Genomic DNA, 24,334 nt, shown 5'->3' on the forward strand with positions numbered 1-24,334 from the left:
ACACATGTCCTTACACCTGCTTCAGACTGGGCGGCCTCAGCTGATCCCTTATCGCCTACCACGGCCAGGAGGCCGCACAGTCTGAAGAAGGCGGAAGGAGATGAGTTAGGACAGGCGAACATATGCACTGCACATGCCCATCAATCACACCCTCGCAGCCAAAATATATGAAACGAGGGGGGTTGTGTCGGGCAGGGCGGACGCACAGGCACAGTCAGCCAACCAATGATGTCAGAAGACGGGCAGCGCTACCAAGGGGGGTGGTGCGTGTCATTAAAAAGGAAAGTCACACCTCAGGGACATTGTAATGGTCTGTAATGAGACACATATTTTACGTGTTTAATTCTACGTGGGCAAGGATAAAAAATCAGCCACCTTGTACAAATGCAGCAGTACTGCTGTACTAGGTGGCTGTTATACATAGAAACACCTGGGGGGGTGGGGCCAGGTTCCCTTTAATTTCAGTTCATGTGCCTGCGTGGTGTTTGCAGGTCACGTTGCCGGCTACACAGCAGGGGAACAGCTGGCATTGCTGAACCCCACTAACACATTGGCTGGTGTTTTTCTCTGTGCAGCTAGCACTTCCGGGCAAAAACTAGCGGTGTTTAAGCCCAGGGTCAGCAGGAGGAGGAGAGGAGCAGAGTGTAGGGCGAAGCCTGCACTGGTGGCAGCTTTTGTTCTGTTGTGCCAGCGTGGCTTGTGCTGGACATGTTGCCGACTACACAGCAGGGGAACAGCTGGCGGTGCTGAACCCCATTGACACATCAGCTAGTGTTTTTTCTGTGTAGACAACACTTCCAGGTGGCAACTGACAGTGTTGAAACCCAGGGAATCAAAGAGGAGCAGAGTGTAGGCCGAAGCCTGCAGTGGAGCAAGTTGAAAGGGAACCTTTAACCCCCCCCCTCCCCCAGGCATTTGTTGCTGAAAGAGCCATCTTGTACAGCAGTAATACTGCACATGGCAAATGGTGGCTCTGAAAATTATGCTCCTTGCAAACGCTGAAGTACACACTCATATAATGTGTCCCCTCACACTGTCAAACCCTCCCGGAAGTGGGACTTTCCTTTGTAATGTGACACAGCAAAGCCGTCATTCCAACCCCCTTGGTGCCGTGCGCCACCTCCTCAACGTTGTTTGGTTCTGTCACGGAGCCCGCGCTGTAATGTTATCCCTTGGCCATGCACAGTTAGCGGTGCCCGTCTTCTGACATCATGTAGGTGTCAGGCTGGCAGTGCCTGTGCGTCCAAGCTGCCTGAGATCCAACCTTGCAGTGTCATCTAATGTAGTCCCACTGCGGGCCAGGGATCCATGGGCATGCGCAGTGCATATCATCGCCTCTCACTCACCTCCTTCCTGCTTCTTCAGACTGTGCGGCGTCACGGCCGTGGCATGCTATTAGGGATCAGCTGACGCCACCTAGTCTGAAGAAGCGTGAAGAAGGGGAGTGAGAGGCTAGTATATGCACTGCGCATGGCCATGGATACCAGGCCCACTGTGGGATCACATTAGACGACACTGCGAGGTGGGATTTCGGGCAGCGTGGACGCACAGGCGCAGCCAGGACGACAACAAATGATGTCAGAGGACGGGCAGCGCAAACTGTGCATGGCCAAGGGATAACATAACAGCGCAGGGTCCATGACAGAATCAAACAACGCTAAGGAGCCAGCGCACGGTGGCAAGGGGGTAGCAATGACGGCTGTGCTGCGTCACTTTACAAAGGAAAGTCCCACCTCCGGGATGGTTGGACGGTGTGAGGGGACACATTACATGAGTGTGTAGTTCAGCGTTTGCAAGGAGCATAATTTCAAGAGCGACCTTTCCCTTGTGCAGTATTAGTGCTGCACATGGTGGCTCTTTCAGTAACAAACGCCTAGGGGGTGGGGGGGACAGGTCCCCTTACATTTTAGTTGTGCCAGCGTGGCGGTCGCATGACACGTTGCCGGATACACAGCTGGGGATCAGCTGATGTTACTGAACCCCAATAACAGAGGAGCGACTGTTAACTGTGCACACAGCACTTCCAGGCACCAACTGGCGGTGTTAGAGCCCAGGGACAGCAGGAGGAGCAGATTGGAGGTATTGCCGCACACACAGCTGGGGATCAGCTGACGTTACTGAACCCCAATAACAGAGGAGCGACTGTTAACTGTGCACACAGCACTTACAGGCACCAACTGGCGGTGTTAGAGCCCAGGGACAGCAGGAGGAGCAGATTGGAGGTATTGCCGCACACACAGCTGGGGATCAGCTGACGTAACTGAACCCCAATAACAGAGGAGCGACTGTTAACTGTGCACACAGCACTTCCAGGCACCAACTGGCGGTGTTAGAGCCCAGGGTCAGCAGGAGGAGCAGAGGAACAGAGTGTAGGCCGAAGCCTGATTGGAGCAAGTTGAAAGGGAACCTTTAACCCCCCCCCCAAGACGTTTGTAGCTGAAAGAGCCATCTTGTGCAGCACTAAGGATGCAAAAGGAAAAGGTTGCTCTTTTAATTATGCTCCTTGCAAACACTGAAGTAAACACTAAAAATGTGTCCCCTTATACCGTTCAACCGTCCCGGAGGTGCGAATTTCCTTCGTAATGGGACACATCACAGCTGTCATTCCTATCCCCTTGGTGCCGTGCGCTGCCTCCTCAGCGTTGTTTTAAGCTGTCATGGAGCCTGCGCTGTTCTGTTAGCCCTTGGCCATGCCCAATTAGCGCTGCCTGTCTTCTGACATAATTTGGTGTCAGGCTGTCAGTGCCTGTGCGTCCACGCTGCTCCAGATCCCACCTCGCAGTCTCGTCTAACGTAATCCCACTGCGGGCCTTGGATCCATGGGCATGCACAGTGCATATACTCGACTCTCACTCCCCTCCTTCCCTCTTCTTCAGACTGTGCGGTGTCACGGCCGTGGCATGCTATTAGGGATCAGCTGACGGCGCACAGTCTAAAGAAGGCGGAGGGAAATGAGCGAGAGCCCGAGGGGAAGATATGCACTGCGCATGCCCATGGATCCCAGGCCCGCAGTGTGACTCAATCAGAAGACACTGCGAGGCGGGATCTCGGGCAGCGCGGCCGCATAGGCGCAGCCAGCCTGACACCAAATTATGTCAGAAGACAGGCAGGGCAAATAGGGCATGCCCAAGGGATAACAGAACAGCGCAGGCTCCGTGACAGCTTAAAACAACGCTGAGGAGGCAGCGCATGGCACCAAGGGGGTAGGAATGACGGCTGTGCTGCGTCACATTACAAAGGAAAGTCCCAGCTCCGGGACGGTATAACGGTATCAGTGAACACATTTTATAAGTGTTAAGTTCTGCGTGTGCAAGGAGCTAAACCAAAATAGCTACCTTTTCCTTGTGCAGCATTACTGCTGCACAAGATGGCTCTTTCAGTAACAGCGTGGCGGTCACAGGACACATTGCCGGCTACACAGCTGGGGATCAGCTGACATTACTGAAACCCAATAACACTGGGTCGTATGTTTTTACTGTGCAGCCTGCACTTCTGAGCCGCAACTGGCGGTGTTGGAGCCCAGGAATAGCAGTTCAGGTGGTAGAAAGATGAACACAGCAGGAGACCTGGATGACACCCAATTACTTAATCAGGCAGAGGAGTGGCAAATTCCTGCGAGATCCAGGCCTGGTTCATTTTCAGGAAAGTAAGCCGGTCAACGTTATCGGAGGATAGTCGCATGCGACGGTCTGTTAGTACACCACCTGCGGCACTAAAGACACGTTCCGATAAGACACTAGCCGCAGGGCAAGCCAGCACCTCCAATGCATACTGGCTTAGCTCTGGCCATGTATCCAGCTTAGAGACCCAAAACTTGAACGGGGAAGAGCCGTCTGGGAGTACAGTAAGAGGGCAAGCCATGTAGTCTGTCACCATCTGACGGAACCGTTGCCTCCTGCTGACTGGAGCCGCCGGTGATGGTGTAGACATTTGGGGCGGGCACACAAAAGTGTGCCAGAGTTGTGCCATACTGGGCTTGCCTTGGGCAGAGGCACTGCTTCTGCTCCCTCTTTGGGCAGAGCCTCCCCCACTGCCTCGACGCACTGAGCTGCTTTGTAAAGCACTAGCAGCACTCCTCTCAGTTGGACAGGAGAAGATGATGGAATTCACCAGTGTGTCGTGGTACTCCCGCAATTTACGCTCCCGGGTCAACGCTGGGATGAGGTTTTGGACGTTGTCCCGGTAGCGAGGATCGAAGAGGGTGAACACCCAATAATCAGGCATGTTGAGAATGTGGTCGATGCGGCGGTCGTTTCTCAGGCACTGCAGCATGAAATCCACCATGTGCTGCAGAGTGCCAACTGGCCCAGAAACGCTGTCCCCTGCTTGAGACATGATCTCTGCCCGCTCGTCATCACCCCACCCTCGCTGTACACACTGACCACTGGACAATTGTGTCGCTCCCTCCTCTGGACGGAGCTCTTCCTCCTCCATTGACTCCTCCTCATCCTCCTCACAAATTGGCCCCTGCGTACCCCTTTGTGAGGAACCACGTGGCGCTGACTCTCCAGAAGCTGATGGAAAAGGTGACTCCTCATCCTCCACCTCTTCCACAACATCATCCCTTAACCCTTGCAAAGTTTGCTGAAGCAGGCAGATAAGGGGACAGTCATGCTGACTAGTGCATCATCTGCACTTGCCATCCGCGTGGAATAATCAAAAGGACGCAAAACCTGGCAGACGTCCTTCATAGTGGCCCACTCTGTGGTTGTGAAGTCTGATCGGCGCTGACTGCGACTTCTTTGCGCCTGAAGCAGCTGGTACTCCATAACTGCTTGCTGCTGCTCACACAACCGCTCCAACATATGTAACGTGGAATTCCACCGGGTAGGTAGGTCACATATGATGCGGTGTTCCAGAAGGCGGAATCGGCGCTGCAGAGCAGCAATGCGGGATCTGGCCAAGCTGGAACGCCGCAAGTGAGCACACTCTAGGCGGACCTTGTGCAGCAGGGCATCAAGATCCGGATAGTCCCTCAGAAAACTCTGCACAACCAAATTGAGCACATGTGCCAGACATGGGATGTGAGTGAGGTTGCCAAGGGCCAAAGCTGCCACCAGATTTCGGCCATTGTCACACACTACCATGCCTGGCTGGAGATTCGCTGGCAGTAACCACACATCGCTCTCCTGCTTGATGGCATTCCAGAGCTCCTGCGCTGTGTGGCTTCGATTCCCCAATGAAACAAGTTTCAAGACGGCCTGCTGACGTTTGGCCACGGCTGTGTTCATGTCGGTCATAGGTAAACGTTCACGGGTCCCCTCAACATGCCTGTGCAGGGTAGGGACAGCTTGCCTGCTGAAGTAAAAGCGGCTGGGCACCTTGTACTGTGGGACTGCCAATGCCATCAAGTCACGGAAGCTGTCAGTCTCCACCAGCCTGAACGAGAGCATTTCCAGGGACAACAGTTTGGCAATGCCTGCATTCAGAGCCTGTGCTCGAGGGTGGTTGGCCGAGAATGCCCGCTTTTTCTCCCATGCCTGTACTACCGATGGCTGTAGAGTAGACTGGGAGTGTGAGGATGACTGGGAAGGTGGTGCTGTGGGTGGAATTACACAAGGTCTCTGGACAACAGTGCCAGAGGTTCTTCCATGGCGATCCTGGGAGGAAGCCAAACCAGCTGTGCGTGAGCTGGAGGAAGAGGCAACACGAGCTGAAGAGGTGGTAGCTGCCGCTGTTGGTTGGCCTACATCTTCAGTGTGTTTCTGTAACTCCACCGCTTGCCTGGTCCGCACATGTTTCCACATATTTGTGGTATTGAGGTTGCTGACATTTTTCCCTCTTTTTACTTTCTGATGACACAGCTTGCATTTGACAAAACAAATGTCATCTGCAACTGTGTCAAAAAAGGACCAGGCACTGCAAGTCTTGGGAGCGCCCTTTTTGGCTTTGGAAAGAGACAGGCTCCTAACGGGTGCCAAAGTGGAGGCTACAGGCTCCGCAGTCTTCCCCCTCCCTCTCCCTCTTTGGCCCGTAAGGGGAATCTCTTCCTCAGAGCTGCTCCCACCACCTTCCTGTTCCTCACGCCACGATGGGTCAACGACCTCATCATCTCTACTACCCTCTGCCACCAACTGCTCCTCCTGGGTAGTCTCGGCAGCACAGTACGCACCAGAAAGCGGCACCTGAGTTTCATCATCAGATGCGTACTGCGCTGTGGTCACCGGAGGCACTGGCCCACCCGCCTCTTCAGAGTCAGAGAGACAAAGCTGTTGGGCATCACTGCACACTGCCTCTTCTTCCATTTCTCCAATGCTGCTTGGTTGGCCCCCTGTTTCCAAGCCAAGAGATTCAGAGAACAGAAGTAGAGACGGCTCCTGTCCTGGGTTCTCTGACTGCCTGGCCAATTTGGCAGGTGGTGAAGAGACAGATGGCTGCTCTCCAGTGGTCTGTGCCTGAGAGGATGTGGCACTAACTGAAGTCGACGCCGAGGCGTTAGCTGCCATCCACCCGACAACGGCTTCAATTTGGTCTTCACGCAGCAGCGGTGCACGGCGCTCTCCGACAAAGCTGCGCATGAAGGACTGTTCCCTGCTGAAACTGAGTGACGACGAGTCACTGGCGCCCGCAGCAGGCACAGAATCACCACGTCCTCTCCCTGCTCCTCTCCCTGCTCCGCGCCCACGCCCACGTGCCTTACTCCCTGCCCTCTTCATCTTGGTTGACAGATAAAGATAAGCAGAAAAGTACTAAGGCCTTAGTGTGCTTATTCCTGAAATGCTCCTCTTAACAGGTGTAAGAAACACTAATGTTGTAAAGTGTGGACTAAACTTTATTATTTTTCAAATGTGGCCTACACAAGTGTTAAGTTGTGTTTGGTGAACTTTACTTTTTTTTTTTTTGCAGATCGGGCTACAGAGCTAGTTTAAATCACACGGAGACCGTGCAGACAGCCGTAAACGGCGCTGCAAGGCCCAAAAAAACTCCTCTAGGTTATCCTATTTAGTGTTTTTCCACTATTTAGCTGGAGACGGGTGGAAAGACACTAATAGGGAATTTTTTTTTTAAATTTTTAACAGGCTGCACTATTTGAAAAAAAGGAATTTTTTTTTCAAGGTATGAGGCAGTAACGCACCCTGAGCTGAATCCAACCGGCTATGGCTGCACACAGACTACAGGGCGAGCTGCGCTCACACAGAGACCGTGCAGATAGCCGTAAACGGCGCTGCAAGGCCCAATAAACACCCTCTAGGTTATCCTATGTAGTGTTTTTCCACAATTTAGCTGGAGACGGGTGGAAAAACACTAATAGGAAATTTTTTTTTTAAATTTTAAACTGGCTGCACTATTTGAAAAAAAGTAAATTTTTTTTCAAGGTATGAGGCAGTAACGCACCCTGAGCTGAATCCAACCGGCTATGGCTGCACACAGACTACAGGGCGAGCTGCGCTCACACAGAGACCGTGCAGACAGCCGTAAACGGCGCTGCAAGGCCCAAAAAAAACCCTCTAGGTTAGCCTATGTAGTGTTTTTCCACAATTTAGCTGGAGACGGGTGGAAAAACACTAATAGGAATTTTTTTAAAAAATTTTTAAACAGGCTGCACTATTTGAAAAAAAGGAAAATTTTTCTCAAGGTATGAGGCAGTAACGAACCCTGAGCTGAATCCAACCGGCTATGGCTGCACACAGACTACAGGGCGAGCTGGGCTCACACGGAGACCGTGCAGACAGCCGTAAACGGCGCTGCAAGGCCCAAAAACCCCCCTCTAGGTTATCCTATGTAGTGTTTTTCCACAATTTAGCTGGAGACGGGTGGAAAAACACTAATAGGATATTTGAGAAAAAATGTGCAGCAGGCTGCACTATGAGCAAGAAAGGACAACTGTGTGAGGCAGTGTGAACCCCCCCTGAGCTGAATACAACCGGGTATATGGCTGCACACAGACTACAGAGTGAGCTGCACACACACACACAGAGACCTTGCAGAACGCTGTTAAAACAGCGCTGCAAGGCAAGAGCAAGGTGAACAGTGAAGAACACACAGCGTTTTGCTAAATTAGCCTTTGGAAAGGAAAATAAAGCAATTAGCTATCTCAACTGGCCCTCAGTTAGAACACAGCGTCCTGTCCCTAACTGAAATCACAGCAGAGTGAGCGCAAAATGGCGGCAGCGTTTTTTATAGTGCAGAGTGACATCATTTCAGCAGCCAATCACAGCCTTGCCAGTACTTACATGCCCACCATGCTAAACAGGATGTGCCCACACTTCCAATCATTCCTCATTGGCTGCTGCGTTCAGTTTGAATTCTGGGAACTTCCGATTCCGGTATCCGATACGCGGGAAGTATCGGAATTCGGTATCGGAATTCCGATACCGCAAATATCGGCCGATACCCGATACTTGCGTTATCGGAATGCTCAACACTAGTAATAATCATACAATGTGATTTTCTGGATTTATTTAACATTCTGTCTGTCACAGTTGAATTATACTAGCGCCAAAATTTACAGAACTCTCCATTTGTAGGTGGAAAAACTTGGAAAATCTGTAGTGTATATATATAATATAATATATATGCACATATATTCTGTATATGTATACGTACGTTGAGAACCACTGGTGAATGAGCTGCTGCGAACGCAGCAAATAGAAAACATTTTGCCGTTGAATTTTTCAAATTTTCTACTGGGGCTGCCTTCAGTTTTGTAAGTATATTGGAGGAATTTATGTAATGTATATATATATATATATATATATATATACATATATATACATATATATATATACTGTATACAGTGGCGTGTAGAAGTTTGGGCACTCCTGGTCAAAATTACTATTATTGTGAATAGCAAAGCCACGTGAAGATGAGATGGTCTCTAAAAGGCCTTAAGTTAAACATGACACATTTCCTTTAATTGGGGAGAAATATATATTTTCATCTTTTGCACTTTAAAAATTGCAAAAGGAAAATAAGCAGATGCAAAAGTTTGGGCAACCTGCATGGTTAGTACCTAGTAGCACCCCCTTTTGAAAGTATCACAGATTGTAAATGCTTTCTGTAGCCAGCCAACAGTCTTTCAATTTTTGTTTGAGGTATCTTCATCTTTTCTTCCTTAAATGCACTGATATTTTTTGGTCTAGCCACAGAGTTTCAATGATGTTCAGATTAGGGGACTGTGTGTTGGCCATTGTAAAATGGTTCGATTGCTCCTTTTGAGATAGTCTATTGTGAATTTTGAATTGTGTTTGGTATGATTATCCATTTGTAGAAGTCATCATCTTTTCAACTAATGTTTTTTATAGATGGTGTTATGTTTGCATCAAGAATTTGTTGATATTTCATTGAATCCACTCTTCCCTCTGTCTGTGAAATGTTCCCTGTGCCATTGGCTGCAATACAACTTCAAAGCATAATTGATCCACACATGATTAATGGTTGGAGAGATGTTCATTTCTTGAAATTATGTGTCGTTTTATCTCCACACATACCTTTGATCATTGTGACCAAAGAGTTCTATTTTAACTTCATCGGTCCACAGGACTTGTTTCCAAAATGCATCAGGCTTGATTACATGTTGTCTGTGTTTGCGGATCACACCAAATATAAATTATGAGAAGGTGCGATCGCAACCCGGAATCCACCATGCGGTGATGGAGAAACCGCAGCTACTAAACAATGGCGGAGCGATGCTGCGTACAAGCACCGTAAGATGGCGTTAAAGGTCACTCCGTGTGGAAAGAGTGCAGAGTACCTGCTGTGCTGCTCCACAGAGCAGTACAATAACAGAGCACTCAGCGCTATACCCTGTTAGACGTCACAGGAGTACAGCAAGTAATGACACTAGTTGGGTGTTGTGAATTCTGTGGCAGAGCTCCCTCCTGTGGTCACAAGTGGTACTTCGGCTGATTCTCTCTGGGAGCTTCCGTTTGTGGAGGAAACTGGTACTGCTGCTTCTGAGTTTCCTTCCTCAGGTGATCTGGTGAGGTCGTTAGGTGCTTCTCTACTTAACCCCACCTAATGCTTTGATTCATGCTTCCTGTCAATGTTCCAGTGTTGGACTTGTGTTTCTCTGGATCATTCCTGTGGCCTGCTGCTCTGCATAGCTAAGTGATTTGTTGCTATTATTTGCTATATTTTCTGTCCAGCTTGTCTATTTGTTTTGCTGGAAGCTCTGGGACGCAAAGGGTGTACCTCCGTGCCGTTAGTTCGGTACGGAGGGTCTTTTTGCCCCTTTGCGTGGTTTTCTTTAGGGTTTTGTGTAGACCGCAAAGTTATCTTTCCTATCCTCGTTCTGTCTAGAATATCGGGCCTCACTTTGCTGAATCTATTTCATCCCTACGTTTGTCTTTTCATCTTACTCACAGTCATTATATGTGGGGGGCTGCCTTTTCCTTTGGGGTATTTCTCTGAGGCAAGGTAGGCTTATTTTTTCTATCTTCAGGCTAGTTAGTTTCTCAGGCTGTGCCGAGTTGCATAGGGAGCTTTAGGCGCAATCCACGGCTGCCTCTAGTTGTGTTTGGAGAGGATCAGGGATTGCGGTCTGCAGAGTTCCCACGTCTGAGAGCTCGTTCTATTACTTTGGGTTATTGTCAGATCACTGTATGTGCTCTGACCTCCATGTCCATTGTGATACTGAATTGCCTTTCATAACAGTACAGGAAGCCAAAAGTACTAATGATTCTCAATAGAGGGAAAAAAGAAGTTCTGAGACCATTTTTTTTTCTTGGCTTTGTGTTTTGTCTTTTTTTTCCCCTAGACATTTGGGTGGTTCAGTACACAGGTGTAGCGATGGACATTAGAAGTCTGTCTTCATTTGTGGATCAGCTCTCGGCAAGAGTACAAAAGATTCAAGACACTATTGATCAGAAATCTATGTTAGAACCAAGAATTCCTATTCCGGATTTGATTTTTGTTGATAGAACTAAGTTTCTGAGTTTCAAAAATAATTGTAAGTTATTTCTGGCCTTGAAACCTCGTTCCTCTGGTGATCCAGTTCAACAGGTTTTGATTATTATTTCTTTTTTGCGCGGCGACCCTCAGGACTGGGCATTTTCTCTTGCGCCAGGAGATCCTGCATTAAGTAATATCAATGCGTTTTTCCTGGTGCTCGGATTGCTGTACGATGAGCCTAATTCAGTGGATCAGGCAGAAAAGAATTTGCTGGCTCTTTGTCAGGGTCAGGATGAGATAGAGGTATATTGCCAGAAATTTAGAAAATGGTCAGTGCTCACTCAATGGAATGAATCTGCGCTGGCAGCTATGTTCAGAAAGGGTCTCTCTGAAGCCCTTAAGGATGTCATGGTGGGATTTCCTATGCCTGCTGGTTTGAATGAGTCTATGTCTTTGGCTATTCAGATCGGTCGACGCTTGCGTGAGCGTAAATCTGTGCACCATTTGGCGGTATTACCTGAGCTTAAACCTGAGCCTATGCAGTGCGATAGGACTTTGACCAGAGTTGAACGGCAAGAACACAGACGTCTGAATGGGCTGTGTTTCTACTGTGGTGATTCCACTCATGCTATCTCTGATTGTCCTAAGCGCACTAAGCGGTTCGCTAGGTCTGCCACCATTGGTACGGTACAGTCAAAATTTCTTCTGTCCGTTACCTTGATCTGCTCTTTGTCATCATATTCTGTCATGGCGTTTGTGGATTCAGGCGCTGCTCTGAATTTGATGGACTTGGAATATGCTAAGCGTTGTGGGTTTTTCTTGGAGCCCTTGCAGTGTCCTATTCCATTGAGAGGTATTGATGCTACGCCTTTGGCCAAGAATAAGCCTCAATACTGGACCCAGCTGACCATGTGCATGGCTCCTGCACATCAGGAGGATATTCGCTTTCTGGTGTTGCATAATCTGCATGATGTGGTCGTGTTGGGGTTGCCATGGCTACAAGCCCATAATCCAGTATTGGATTGGAAATCCATGTCGGTGTCCAGCTGGGGTTGTCAGGGGGTACATGGTGATGTTCCATTTTTGTCAATTTCGTCATCCACCCCTTCTGAGGTTCCAGAGTTCTTGTCTGATTACCGGGATGTATTTGATGAGCCCAAGTCCGATGCCCTACATCCGCATAGGGATTGTGATTGTGCTATCAATTTGATTCCTGATGGTAAATTCCCAAAAGGTCGACTGTTTAATTTATCCATGCCTGAGCACACCGCTATGCGCAGTTATGTGAAGGAATCCCTGGAGAAGGGGCATATTCGCCCGTCATCGTCGCCTTTAGGAGCAGGGGTTTTTTTTGTAGCCAAAAAGGATGGTTCGCTGAGACCTTGTATAGATTATCGCCTTCTTAATAAGATCACTGTTAAATTTCAGTACCCCTTGCCTTTGTTATCTGATTTGTTTGCTCGGATTAAGGGGGCTAGTTGGTTCACCAAGATTGATCGTCGTGGTGCGTATAATCTGGTGCGAATCAGGCGAGGCGATGAATGGAAAACTGCATTTAATACGCCCGAGGGTCATTTTGAGTATCTAGTGATGCCATTCGGACTTGCCAATGCTCCATCAGTGTTTCAGTCCTTTATGCATGACATCTTCCGAGAGTACCTGGATAAATTCCTGATTGTGTACTTGGATGACATTTTGATCTTCTCGGATGATTGGGAGTCTCATGTGAAACAGGTCAGAACGGTTTTTCAGGTCCTGCGTGCTAATTCTTTGTTTGTGAAGGGATCAAAGTGTCTCTTTGGTGTGCAGAAGGTTTCATTTTTGGGGTTCATCTTTTCCCCTTCTACTATCGAGATGGATCCTGTTAAGGTCCAAGCCATCCATGACTGGACTCAGCCGACATCTCTGAAAAGTCTGCAAAAGTTCCTGGGCTTTGCTAATTTTTATCGTCGCTTCATCTGCAATTTTTCTAGTATTGCCAAACCATTGACCGATTTGACCAAGAAGGGTGCTGATTTGGTCAATTGGTCTTCTGCTGCTGTGGAAGCTTTTCAAGAGTTGAAGCGTCGTTTTTCTTCTGCCCCTGTGTTGTGTCAACCTAATGTTTCTCTTCCGTTCCAGGTCGAGGTTGATGCTTCTGAGATTGGAGCAGGGGCTGTTTTGTCGCATAGAGGTTCTGATTGTTCAGTGATGAAACCATGCGCTTTTTTTTCCAGGAAGTTTTCGCCTGCTGAGCGGAATTATGATGTGGGCAACCGAGAGTTGCTGGCCATGAAGTGGGCATTCGAGGAGTGGCGTCATTGGCTTGAAGGAGCTAAGCATCGCGTGGTGGTATTGACTGATCATAAGAACCTGACTTATCTCGAGTCTGCTAAGCGTTTGAATCCTAGACAGGCTCGTTGGTCGCTGTTTTTCGCCCGTTTTGACTTTGTGATTTCGTACATTCCGGGCTCTAAAAATGTGAAGGCGGATGCTCTGTCTAGGAGTTTTGTGCCCGACTCTCCGGGTTTATCTGAGCTGGCGGGTATCCTCAAGGAAGGAGTAATTGTGTCTGCCATCTCCCCTGATTTGCGGCGGGTGCTGCAAAAATTTCAGGCTAATAAACCTGATCGTTGTCCAGCGGAGAAACTGTTTGTCCCGGATAGGTGGACAAATAAAGTGATCTCTGAGGTTCATTGTTCGGTGTTGGCTGGTCATCCTGGAATCTTTGGTACCAGAGAGTTAGTGGCTAGATCCTTTTGGTGGCCATCTCTGTCGCGGGATGTGCGTTCTTTTGTGCAGTCCTGTGGGATTTGTGCTCGGGCTAAGCCCTGCTGTTCTCGTGCCAGTGGGTTGCTTTTGCCCTTGCCGGTCCCGAAGAGACCTTGGACACATATCTCTATGGATTTTATTTCAGATCTTCCCGTCTCTCAAAAGATGTCAGTCATTTGGGTGGTCTGTGATCGCTTTTCTAAGATGGTCCATCTGGTACCCTTGTCCAAGTTGCCTTCCTCCTCTGATTTGGTGCCATTGTTCTTCCAGCATGTGGTTCGTTTGCATGGCATTCCAGAGAATATTGTTTCTGACAGAGGTTCCCAGTTTGTTTCGAGGTTTTGGCGAGCCTTTTGTGGTAGGATGGGCATTGACTTGTCTTTTTCCTCGGCTTTTCATCCTCAGACTAATGGCCAGACCGAACGAACCAATCAGACCTTGGAAACCTATCTAAGATGCTTTGTTTCTGCCGATCAGGATGACTGGGTGTCCTTTTTGCCTTTGGCTGAGTTGCCCTTAATAATCGGGCCAGCTCGGCTACCTTGGTTTCGCCTTTTTTCTGCAATTCTGGGTTCCATCCTCGTTTCTCTTCAGGACAGGTTGAGTCTTCGGACTGTCCTGGTGTGGATACTGTGGTGGACAGGTTGCAGCAGATTTGGACTCATGTAGTGGACAATTTGACCTTGTCCCAGGAGAAGGCTCAACGTTTCGCTAATCGCAGACGCCGTGTGGGTCCCCGACTTCGTGTTGGGGATCTGGTTTGGTTATCTTCTCGTCATATTCCTATGAAGGTTTCCTCTCCGAAGTTTAAACCTCGTTTCATTGGTCCTTATAGGATTTCTGAGGTTATTAATCCTGTGTCTTTTCGTCTGACCCTCCCAGATTCTTTTTTCATACATAACGTCTTCCATAGGTCATTGTTGCGGAGATACGTGGCACCTATGGTTCCATCTGTTGACCCTCCTGCCCCGGTTTTGGTGGAGGGGGAATTGGAGTATATTGTGGAGAAGATTTTGGATTCTCGTGTTTCAAGACGGAAACTCCAGTATCTGGTTAAATGGAAGGGTTATGCTCAGGAGGATAATTCCTGGGTTTTTGCCTCTGATGTCCATGCTCCCGATCTTGTTCGTGCCTTTCATGTGGCTCATCCTGGTCGGCCTGGGGGCTCTGGTGAGGGTTCGGTGACCCCTCCTCAAGGGGGGGGGTACTGTTGTGAATTCTGTTGCAGAGCTCCCTCCTGTGGTCACAAGTGGTACTTCGGCTGATTCTCTCTGGGAGCTTCCGTTTGTGGAGGAAACTGGTACTGCTGCTTCTGAGTTTCCTTCCTCAGGTGATCTGGTGAGGTCGTTAGGTGCTTCTCTACTTAACCCCACCTAATGCTTTGATTCATGCTTCCTGTCAATGTTCCAGTGTTGGACTTGTGTTTCTCTGGATCATTCCTGTGGCCTGCTGCTCTGCATAGCTAAGTGCTTCTTTGCTATTTGTTGCTATTTTTTCTGTCCAGCTTGTCTATTTGTTTTGCTGGAAGCTCTGGGACGCAAAGGGTGTACCTCCGTGCCGTTAGTTCGGTACGGAGGGTCTTTTTGCCCCTTTGCGTGGTTTTCTTTAGGGTTTTGTGTAGACCGCAAAGTTATCTTTCCTATCCTCGTTCTGTCTAGAATATCGGGCCTCACTTTGCTGAATCTATTTCATCCCTACGTTTGTCTTTTCATCTTACTCACAGTCATTATATGTGGGGGGCTGCCTTTTCCTTTGGGGTATTTCTCTGAGGCAAGGTAGGCTTATTTTTTCTATCTTCAGGCTAGTTAGTTTCTCAGGCTGTGCCGAGTTGCATAGGGAGCTTTAGGCGCAATCCACAGCTGCCTCTAGCTGTGTTTGGAGAGGATCAGGGATTGCGGTCTGCAGAGTTCCCACGTCTCAGAGCGCGTTCTATTATTTTGGGTTATTGTCAGATCACTGTATGTGCTCTGACCTCCATGTCCACTGTGATACTGAATTGCCTTTCATAACAGTTGGGGTCCCTATAGCTACCCCCAGGGAAGTCTAGGCTGGTGGCTGTGCTCGCACTGACACTCGGCTATGCTAACTGCACACACAACTTGAGCCACCCAAAGTCAGATGCTAAGCCAAGTGGGAGTTTCCAACCTACACTGCCTGCCTAGACATACAATCACCATGCTAGTAGCGGCACACGTGCACACAGAGTGGGTACATATCTACTGACACACACATAGCATAAATGATCTTAACGTGCAGACGTGTACCCCAAGGACCCTTCTATATGCTCTGTTTAAGGCTACTTTCACACTGGCGTCGTTTGGCCTCCGTCGCAATGCGTCGTTTTGGAGAGAAAACGCATCCTGCAAAGTTGCCCGCAGGATGCGTTTTTCTCCATAGACTTTCATTAGTGACGCATTGCGACGGATTTCCACACGTCGCATCCGTCGTCCGACGGATGCGTCGTGTTTTGGCAGACCATCGGCACAAAAAAAACTACATGTAATGTTTCTTTGTGCATCATGTCCGCCATTTCTGACCCCGCATATGTGGCCGGAACTCCGCCCCCTCCTCCCCAGACCTTACAATGGGGCAGCGGATGCATTGAAAAACTGCATCCGCTGCCCCATTGTGCTTTTAATTCACAGCATGTGTCGGTACGTCGGCCTGATGCACTGCGACGGGCCCGTACCGATGCTAGTGTGAAAGTAGCCTAAGTCCAGTCTGACAGGACCTCGCTCGTTGACCAATCCGGAATTGCCACTTCACCCAAGCAGCTGATGACCAACCACCAATGAAAGGTCGCCACCTCACGAGCATGCTCAGTAGAATGATTTCTGGAACGCCTCTGGAACACCTGCTCAACACTATTGCTAGTTACTATAGGTTTGGCTGGAGAGGCAGCAGTAACCAAGCGAACAGCTTGCGTCTGGGCAAGATACTGAGACTGAAGTCCTTGCTGAGCAGTTCCAATTTGTGGCTGAAGCAGAATGGGAGACCGCAGAGGCAGACAAGGCTTGAGATCTACCCCGTGCAGTAGGAGAATCCCAGGGCCTAACATATGTTCTTTTGCATACGTCTGATGCAGAATTTTATGGTGAGGACACAGGAAAGGTTTTCTTTTGATGATTCTTCCATGAAGGCCATAATTGTGCAAGCGTCTCTGAACAGTAGAAGAATATTCCACAACTTCAGACTCTGCTAAATCTTTCTGAATGTCTTTTGCAGTCCAGTAGGGGTTTTGATTTGGCTATCAAGCAATCCTCTGAGCAACTGTCACTGAAATTTTGCTTGGTCTTCCAGACCTTATCTTGATTTCCACTGTTCCTGTTAATTGCCATTTCCTAATTAAATTTAGAACTGAGGAAAGGGCAACTTGAAAATGCTTTACTGTCATCTTATGGTCTTTTCCTACTCCCCCCACCATTAGAAAAAACAATGGCTGCTGCTTTATGGCACAAAGTTAGTGGAGATTGGGATTTTATAAAGCTGGTAAATTTGCATTACCTTGCCTTTCCTAATGATAATAGTCAACAAGCCATAACCTTAACAAACTAGTTAAGGTCTGAACACTTGTTCAAAGATATATGAGCACACAAATCTCACTGGATGCCCAAACTTTTGCATCTGCCCATTTTCTTTTTTGTAATTCCAAAAATTTAAGAAATGACTATATATATATATATATATATATATATATATATATATATATTTTAATTAAAATGCAAAGGAATTGTGTCATCTTCAACTTTAGGCTTTCAGAGATCATTTCATCTTCAACTTGCTTAACAGTTCACAACATCAGTAATTTTGATAAGGGGTGCCCAAACTTTTATATGTCACTGTACAGGTTTCACATATAATAGTGTTTAGTTTTTTGCTCAAGAAGAAAAAAATATTTCACTAGAATTGTTCAAATTAATGTTAAGGTTTACAGAGATGCAAGTCTTTTAATAACAATTTATGCATATGTTTAATGATGCAGTCCTCTTTTAGGTAAGTTTTCTTAATAAGTTTCATTAGGTGAATTTGTTTTTTGGCCATTTTCTCAGTTGCATCTTTTTTATGAATTGTTGGTGCCACCACACCTACGGTATGCTGTCTAGTAAACAAAGGATAAAGCTTTAAATAATTACTTTATTTCCAGGCAGAATGCATTTCAACTCACAGCGGTAGACGGGGTTTGCAGTGGAATAATACAGTGCTTATCGGCAGATGATTGCATGGAGTGGTTACAATCTATATCGACAAATATTTCCAATCTTACAAAGCACAATGTAAGTAAAAATATTCTTTTGACTCACTTCAAGGGTTTTGCCTCTAATCTTTTTGTTGCTGATGCCTGAGAGACACCACCTTGGTTTATCTTCGGATAAGCAAAGCTTGAAGCATCTCGTCAGAAATGAACATAATACTATATCTAAATCAACTATAAAACATTCATGAAAAGTGAGATTCTGCCCTGGGTTTTCATTTGTGTTTTCCCCATCAAGATTCAGATATATTGCTGTTTAATTCTGTAACTCTGGTTCAATGGACCAAGAAGCTGCATGCTTCTTGAATACCAACAGTTGTGGAAATCAATCAATGCTTATGGGTAAACATAGTAAATGGAGCATAATCAAAATAATGCAATTTATATTGAATGTAAAATCAATGAATTATTAAAGCCAAAAATTGGATTACATTGTATACACATTTGTTTAATTTTAAATAGATTCAATAACAAAATTTAAAACATACAACAAATCTCAGACTGAAAACAATTAATAAAGGAATTTGTTGTACAATATATTATCATATTAAAAAAACATAGTGTTATGCCATATTGTAACCCTGTAATGGGAATAAAAATGTAACACTAGGAGCATATACAGTACAGACCAAAAGTTTGGACACACCTTCTCATTAAAAGATTTTCCTGTATTTTCATGACTATGAAAATTGTAAATTCACACTGAAGGCATCAAAACTATGAACTAACACATATGAAATTATATATTTTAACAAAAAAGTCTGAAACAACTGACAATATGTCTTATAATCTAGGTTCTTTGAAGTAGCCACCTTTTGCTTTGATGACTGCTTTGCACACTCTTACTGATTTGGCTTTAATCCTAAGTCATATTGCACGACTCGATAAAGAGTTGATTGTGACTTGTAGGATTGCTACTTCCAACAGGTGGCGCTATAGAGTTTAAGTCCTCTTTTTCTCAGAAGAGGCAATTTGCATATTGCACACTCTTGGCATTCTCTTGATGAGCTTCAAGAGGTAGTCACTGGAAATGGTTTTCACGTCACAGGTGTGAAAAACGAGTGGCCATCATTACCTTAAGAAATGAAGGTCAGTCAGTCTGAAAAATTGGGAAAACTTTGAAAGTGTCCCCAAGTGCAGTGGCAACAACCATCAAGCGCTACAAAGAAACTGGCTCACATCAGGACCGCCCCAGGAAAGGAAGTCCAAGAGTCATCTCTGCTTCTGAGGATAAGTTTATCCGAGTCACCAGCCTCAGAAATCGCAGGTTAACAGCAGCTCAGAGTAGAGACCAGGTCAATGCCACACAGAGTTCTAGCAGCAGACACATCTCTTCAACAACTGTTAAGAGGAGACTTTGTGCAGCAGGCATTCATGGTAAAATAGCTGCTAGGAAACCACTGCTAAGGACAGGCAACAAGCAGAAGAGACTTGTTTGGGCTAAAGAACACAAGGAATGGACATTAGGCCAGTGGAAATCTGAGTTTTGTTCTGATCAGTCCAAATTTGAGATCTTTGTTTCCAACCACCGTGCCTTAGTGCGACGCAGAAAAGGTGAACGGATGGACTCTACATGCCTGGTTCCCACCGTGAAACATGAAGGAGGAGGTGTGATGATGTGGGAGTGCTTTGCTGGTGACACTGTTGGGGATTTATTCAAAATTGAAGGCATATTGAACCAGCATGGCTACCACAGCATCTTGCAGCGCCAAGCTTTTCCATCCGGTTTGAGTTTAGTTGGACCATCATTTATTTTTCAACAGGACAATGACCCCAAACACAGCTTCAGGCTGGGTAAGGGCTATTTGACCAACAAGGAGAGTAATGGAGTGCTACGCCAGATGACCTGGCCTCCACAGTCACCAGACCTGAACCCAATTGAGATGGTTTGGGGGGAGCTGGAATGCAGAGTGAAGGCAAAAGGGCCAACAAGTGCTAAGCATCTCTGGGATCTCCTTCAAGATTGTTGGAAGACCATTTCCAGTGACTACCTCTTGATGCTCATCAAGAGAATGCCAAGAGTATGCAAAGCAGTCATCAAAGCAGAAGGTGGCTACTTTGAGGAACCTAGAATTTAAGACATATTTTCAATAGTTTCACACTTTTTTGTTAAGTATATAATTCCACATGTGTTAATTCATAGTTTTGATGCCTTCAGTGTGAATGTACAATTTTCATAGTCATGAAAAAAACTGAAAAATCTTTAAATGACAGTACAGTACAGACCAAAAGTTTGGACACACTTTCTCATTTAAAGATTTTTCTGTACACATGCCCTTTAGAATGAAAAATTTTGCAGAACAAGAAAACATTATTTAATAATTTAAATAATTGAATTATTAGGTTAATCCCTTACCGACATGCGCTGTACTAAAACTGCTCTGCGGGAATTGTGTTCCCACAAACAGCAGTAATAGTATGGTGCACCGATCGTGTGGCCTTACATTGAGTGCCACGGCAATCGAGTGTGGGTGTCAGCTGTATGTGACATCTGACGCCCCGCAGAAATGCCCAACAATTGCAGGCATTTAACCCCTCTGATGCCACTGTTAGTAGTGAGTGCGACATAGAGGGGCATCGCGCAGGAAAGGGGCTCCCTGTGTACTTCCATCAGGACACTGTGATGCTATCGCATTGTCTTGATGGTCTCCTTGGAGACACCCAGCCCTAAGATGGCAGCGGTGTCCTTCCGGGTCCAGCAGGTAAGGTGCAGAACCTGGGAAGCCTCCTTCCCTGCCTGTCAGATCGCTGATCTAAAACTCTGCATTGCAGGACATCAGATTAGCGGTCTAATTCTATAAAGTAATGTCACATAAAAATATTTAAAAAAAATCCCTAAATAAAGAAAACTAAATAAATATTTTTCCAATAAATAAATTTGCTTTTGAAAATAAAAACAACAATAAAAGTACACGTATTTGGTGTTGTCGCGTCTGTAATGACCCGCTCTATAAAACTGTCCCACTAGTTAACCCCTTCAGTGAAACGAGGGAGGAAACTATGCTTTATCATCATACCGCCAAACCAAAAGTACAATAAAACGTGACTAAAAAGACGGATGTAAATAACAATAGTACCGCTGAAAACATTACCTTGTCCTGCAAAATACAAGCTATGATACAGATCCATCAGCAAAGAAATTAAAAAGTTATAGCTCTCAGAATAAAGCGATACAAAAATATATGTTTTTTCTACAAAATAGTTTTTATTGTGTTAATGCGCCAAAACATTAAAAAATATAAATGTGGTATTGCTGTAATCGTATTGACCTGAAGAATAAAGCAGTCTTACCAATGTTACCATACGCTGAACGGTATAAAAAACAAACAAAAAGCTGTTCCTGAATTGCGGGTTTTTGTTAATTCTGTCTTATAAAAATCAAAATAGAAAGCTATCAAAAAATGTCATGTGCCCAAAAATGGTACCAATAAAACCATTTCATCCCACAAAAAGCAAGGCATAACATAACTCTGTCAGCCAAAATATGAAAAAGTTGTAGCTCTCAAAATATGGTGATGCAAAAACTAATTTTTGCAATAAAAAGTGTCTTTTAGTGTGTGACAGAAGCCAAACATAAAAACCTGATATATATCTGGTATCACTGTAACAGCACCTACCTGAAGAATAAGGTCGCCTAGTCACTTACTGTATACTGCACTAGGAACAGCATAAAAAAATAAATAAAACCAATTCCTCACATGCTGTTGATTTTTTCATTCTGCCTCCCAAAGATCGCAGTAAGGCTTGGTACACATTTACCCTGCACTCTGCGCTGAGTGCTTACACCAGGGTTTCCATTTAAATCTCTGAAATACGTGATTCAGACAGAACCCCCCGTGGAAGATTCCCTATAATGAGTCAGATTGAGGCACTGTGGATGCCATAGGACCTGTAATCAGGTGAGGTCAGTCTTTTCAGGATTGCATAGTGCGTCGCAGTTTTGTACACTAATGAAAAGGACACCACTGAACAGAGGCCAGAATAACTCAAGAGTAAATCTGCTGCCTCATTATAGTAAATGAATCGGGGGTTTCATCTGTCATGTCACTCAGAGATTTAGATGGAAACCCTGATGTAAGTTCTCAGCGTAGAGTGCCGGATAAATGTTATGCAAAATGTTCCTAATAAAAGTTTCAACTCAATCAACAACAAAAAAGTCGCCACTCAAGTCCTTCATCTGTGAATGTAAATATAGACAGCTTCCAAGTTACTGGTTGCACAAAGCCTCTGGAATAGTGAAATGACTCCTCGCCCCCAAAAGATATTCAGCAAATTCTCCTCTCCCAAATCCTAATGTCCCCTCCCTTCTGAGCCCCAGTGTGCCTAAACCACATTTAGCACTCAAATGTTTGGCATTTCTGTAGTGATGAGAGCCTGCCTAACCTATGGGTGCGTGTCTCCAGAAGCATGAGCTGGGCATAATGTACTGGTGTCTGCAACGTACTGGTCACTACAATGAAAGTTTGCAATTTTCAGTCAGCAACTTCCACTGCTGCCTGTTTCTGGAAAACACCCATGGAGTCAAAATCATCACTACATCTGTAGATAAATTACCAAAGGGTTATAATTTCCAAAATGTTGTCACTTGAGAGGGGATTCTGCTTTTCTAGCACTTAGAGCTCTTTGTATGAAAATCTGCGCTCCAGGAAGCAAATAGCGCTCCTTCCCTCCCGAGTCTCTCTCTCTCTTATGGCTAAGCAGTGATGTACAGCCACATATGGAATAATCCTACATTTAGCAGAAATTTTGGGACAAATTCTGGTGAAATTTTTTACCCATTTCCCAGTGTGAAAATGTAAGACTTGGTGCTAACACACAATCTTGGTGGTAAAAATAAAAATTATTTTTTCTTCACTGACCAATGTTATAAAAGTCTGTGACACTCCCGTTGTGTCATTATAATCACTGCACCCCCTAGAGGAATCCATTGAGAGGTGTAATTGGTAAAATGTGGTCACTTGTGGGTGGCTTTGCTGTTCTGGCACCTCACGGGCTCTGCCAATGTAACATGGTAGCCTCAAACAAGTGCAGCAAAATCTGCACTGCAATATGGCACTACTTCCCTTTTGAGCTTTGCACTATGCCTCAAAAGTAGTTTTCAACCACATATGGGGTATTGGGGAACTCAGAAGACATTGCACAACAACCTTTGGGGTCCATTTTCTCCTTTTGCCCTCGTGAAAATATAAAATTTGCAGATAAAAAAGATTTTTGTGGGAAAAATGTTATTTTTTTTAATTTTCACGTCTTAACATTATAAACTTCTGTGAAGCACCTAGGGGTTCAAGGTGCTCAAAAAACATCTAGATAAGTTCCCTAAGGAGTCTAGTTTCCAAAATGGTGAGACTTGTGGGGAGTTTCCACAGTTTAGGCACATCAGTGGCTCTCCAAATGCGACATGGCGACTGCTAATTATGCCATCAAATTTTACATTCAAAAAGTGAAATGGTGCTCCATCCCTTCCAAGCCCTGCCGTGCGCCCAAACAGTAGATTTCCCTCGCATAGGGTATTGGCATTTATAATGGCATTATTATGTGATGTTTAATAGTGATGAGCGAATATACTCATTACTCGAGATTTCCCGAGCACGCTAGGCTCTAGCATACTTTATTTAACGTTTGTGATTACAAATATGAAATACAATTTGGAAGAAATTATTAGAGAATATTGTGCAAGAAGAACTGCATTTTCTTTTTATACATTTATAATGTGATTGTGGACAAGGCATTTGAAGAACTCTTGATATGGCTCCTATGTTAAGAAATATAACTAAGGCAACTCAGTGATCCATCTACAATCCTGGTGATGTTTAAATATTTTACTTTACTATGGACCTTTGTCCCTGTCATAAAATGAGGATGTACTCCCTGTATAATGACATTAGCATTTGCTGGATCAATACCTAATTCAAATGCATTCAATGCAAACAGAATTCATGATCACATGCTACTAAAATATTACTAAACTTTGCCACTGGCCACTACTACTGTCTAAATAGGTTTTACCACTACTAAGTTTTTCTATGTAGACTGATTCTGGATCAGCAGAAAAAAAGATACTAAAAGCTCAATTGTGTTGCTGAAGGTGTAGCTAAAGCAGAATTGCAATGAACTACACATATATATCTTCTTGGAGACTAGACTAGTCTATTACATTTCAAAATCAATTACCGTAAAGTATGTATTTCTAATATCTACATAGTAGATGTTTTATAAATTAAAAACTTCAAAATTTGATACATTCCATTGAAATAAGCATTTAACCAATCATTGAATCTCTTGATGCTGTAGCTCTTCACCTTTAGAAAAGTCTTGCAGCATTTCTCATACATATGTCTCCTTCCTTGCCTTGCGCAATATAGCGATATCAGAGAATTAGATTGAAATAAAATAATTTTTGTCATACTTTATTACAAGATGCATGTAGAATATATGTCTTTGTGTGGTTGTGATATGGTTTGCAGCTTTTCTGGAGTCTTAATTGTATATCATGATATT

At 45.4% G+C, this 24,334-nt stretch overlaps 1 protein-coding gene across 5 annotated transcripts in view; it reads left to right on the forward strand.

The window, feature by feature from the left end:
• The window catches only part of SNTG1 (syntrophin gamma 1), a 1,229,644-nt gene that overhangs the window by 1,047,118 nt on the left and 158,192 nt on the right, over nt 1-24,334 (forward strand). For all 5 annotated transcript variants that reach the window (XM_069731323.1, XM_069731324.1, XM_069731327.1 and 2 more), the window contains one exon: nt 17,729-17,858. In XM_069731323.1, the coding sequence (XP_069587424.1) occupies nt 17,729-17,858 (130 nt within the window). The remainder of the gene's footprint in view (nt 1-17,728; nt 17,859-24,334) is intronic.

The sequence above is a fragment of the Ranitomeya imitator genome, chromosome 6, assembly GCF_032444005.1.
Source record: "Ranitomeya imitator isolate aRanImi1 chromosome 6, aRanImi1.pri, whole genome shotgun sequence".
In the NCBI taxonomy this organism is placed as follows: Eukaryota; Metazoa; Chordata; class Amphibia; order Anura; family Dendrobatidae; genus Ranitomeya; species Ranitomeya imitator.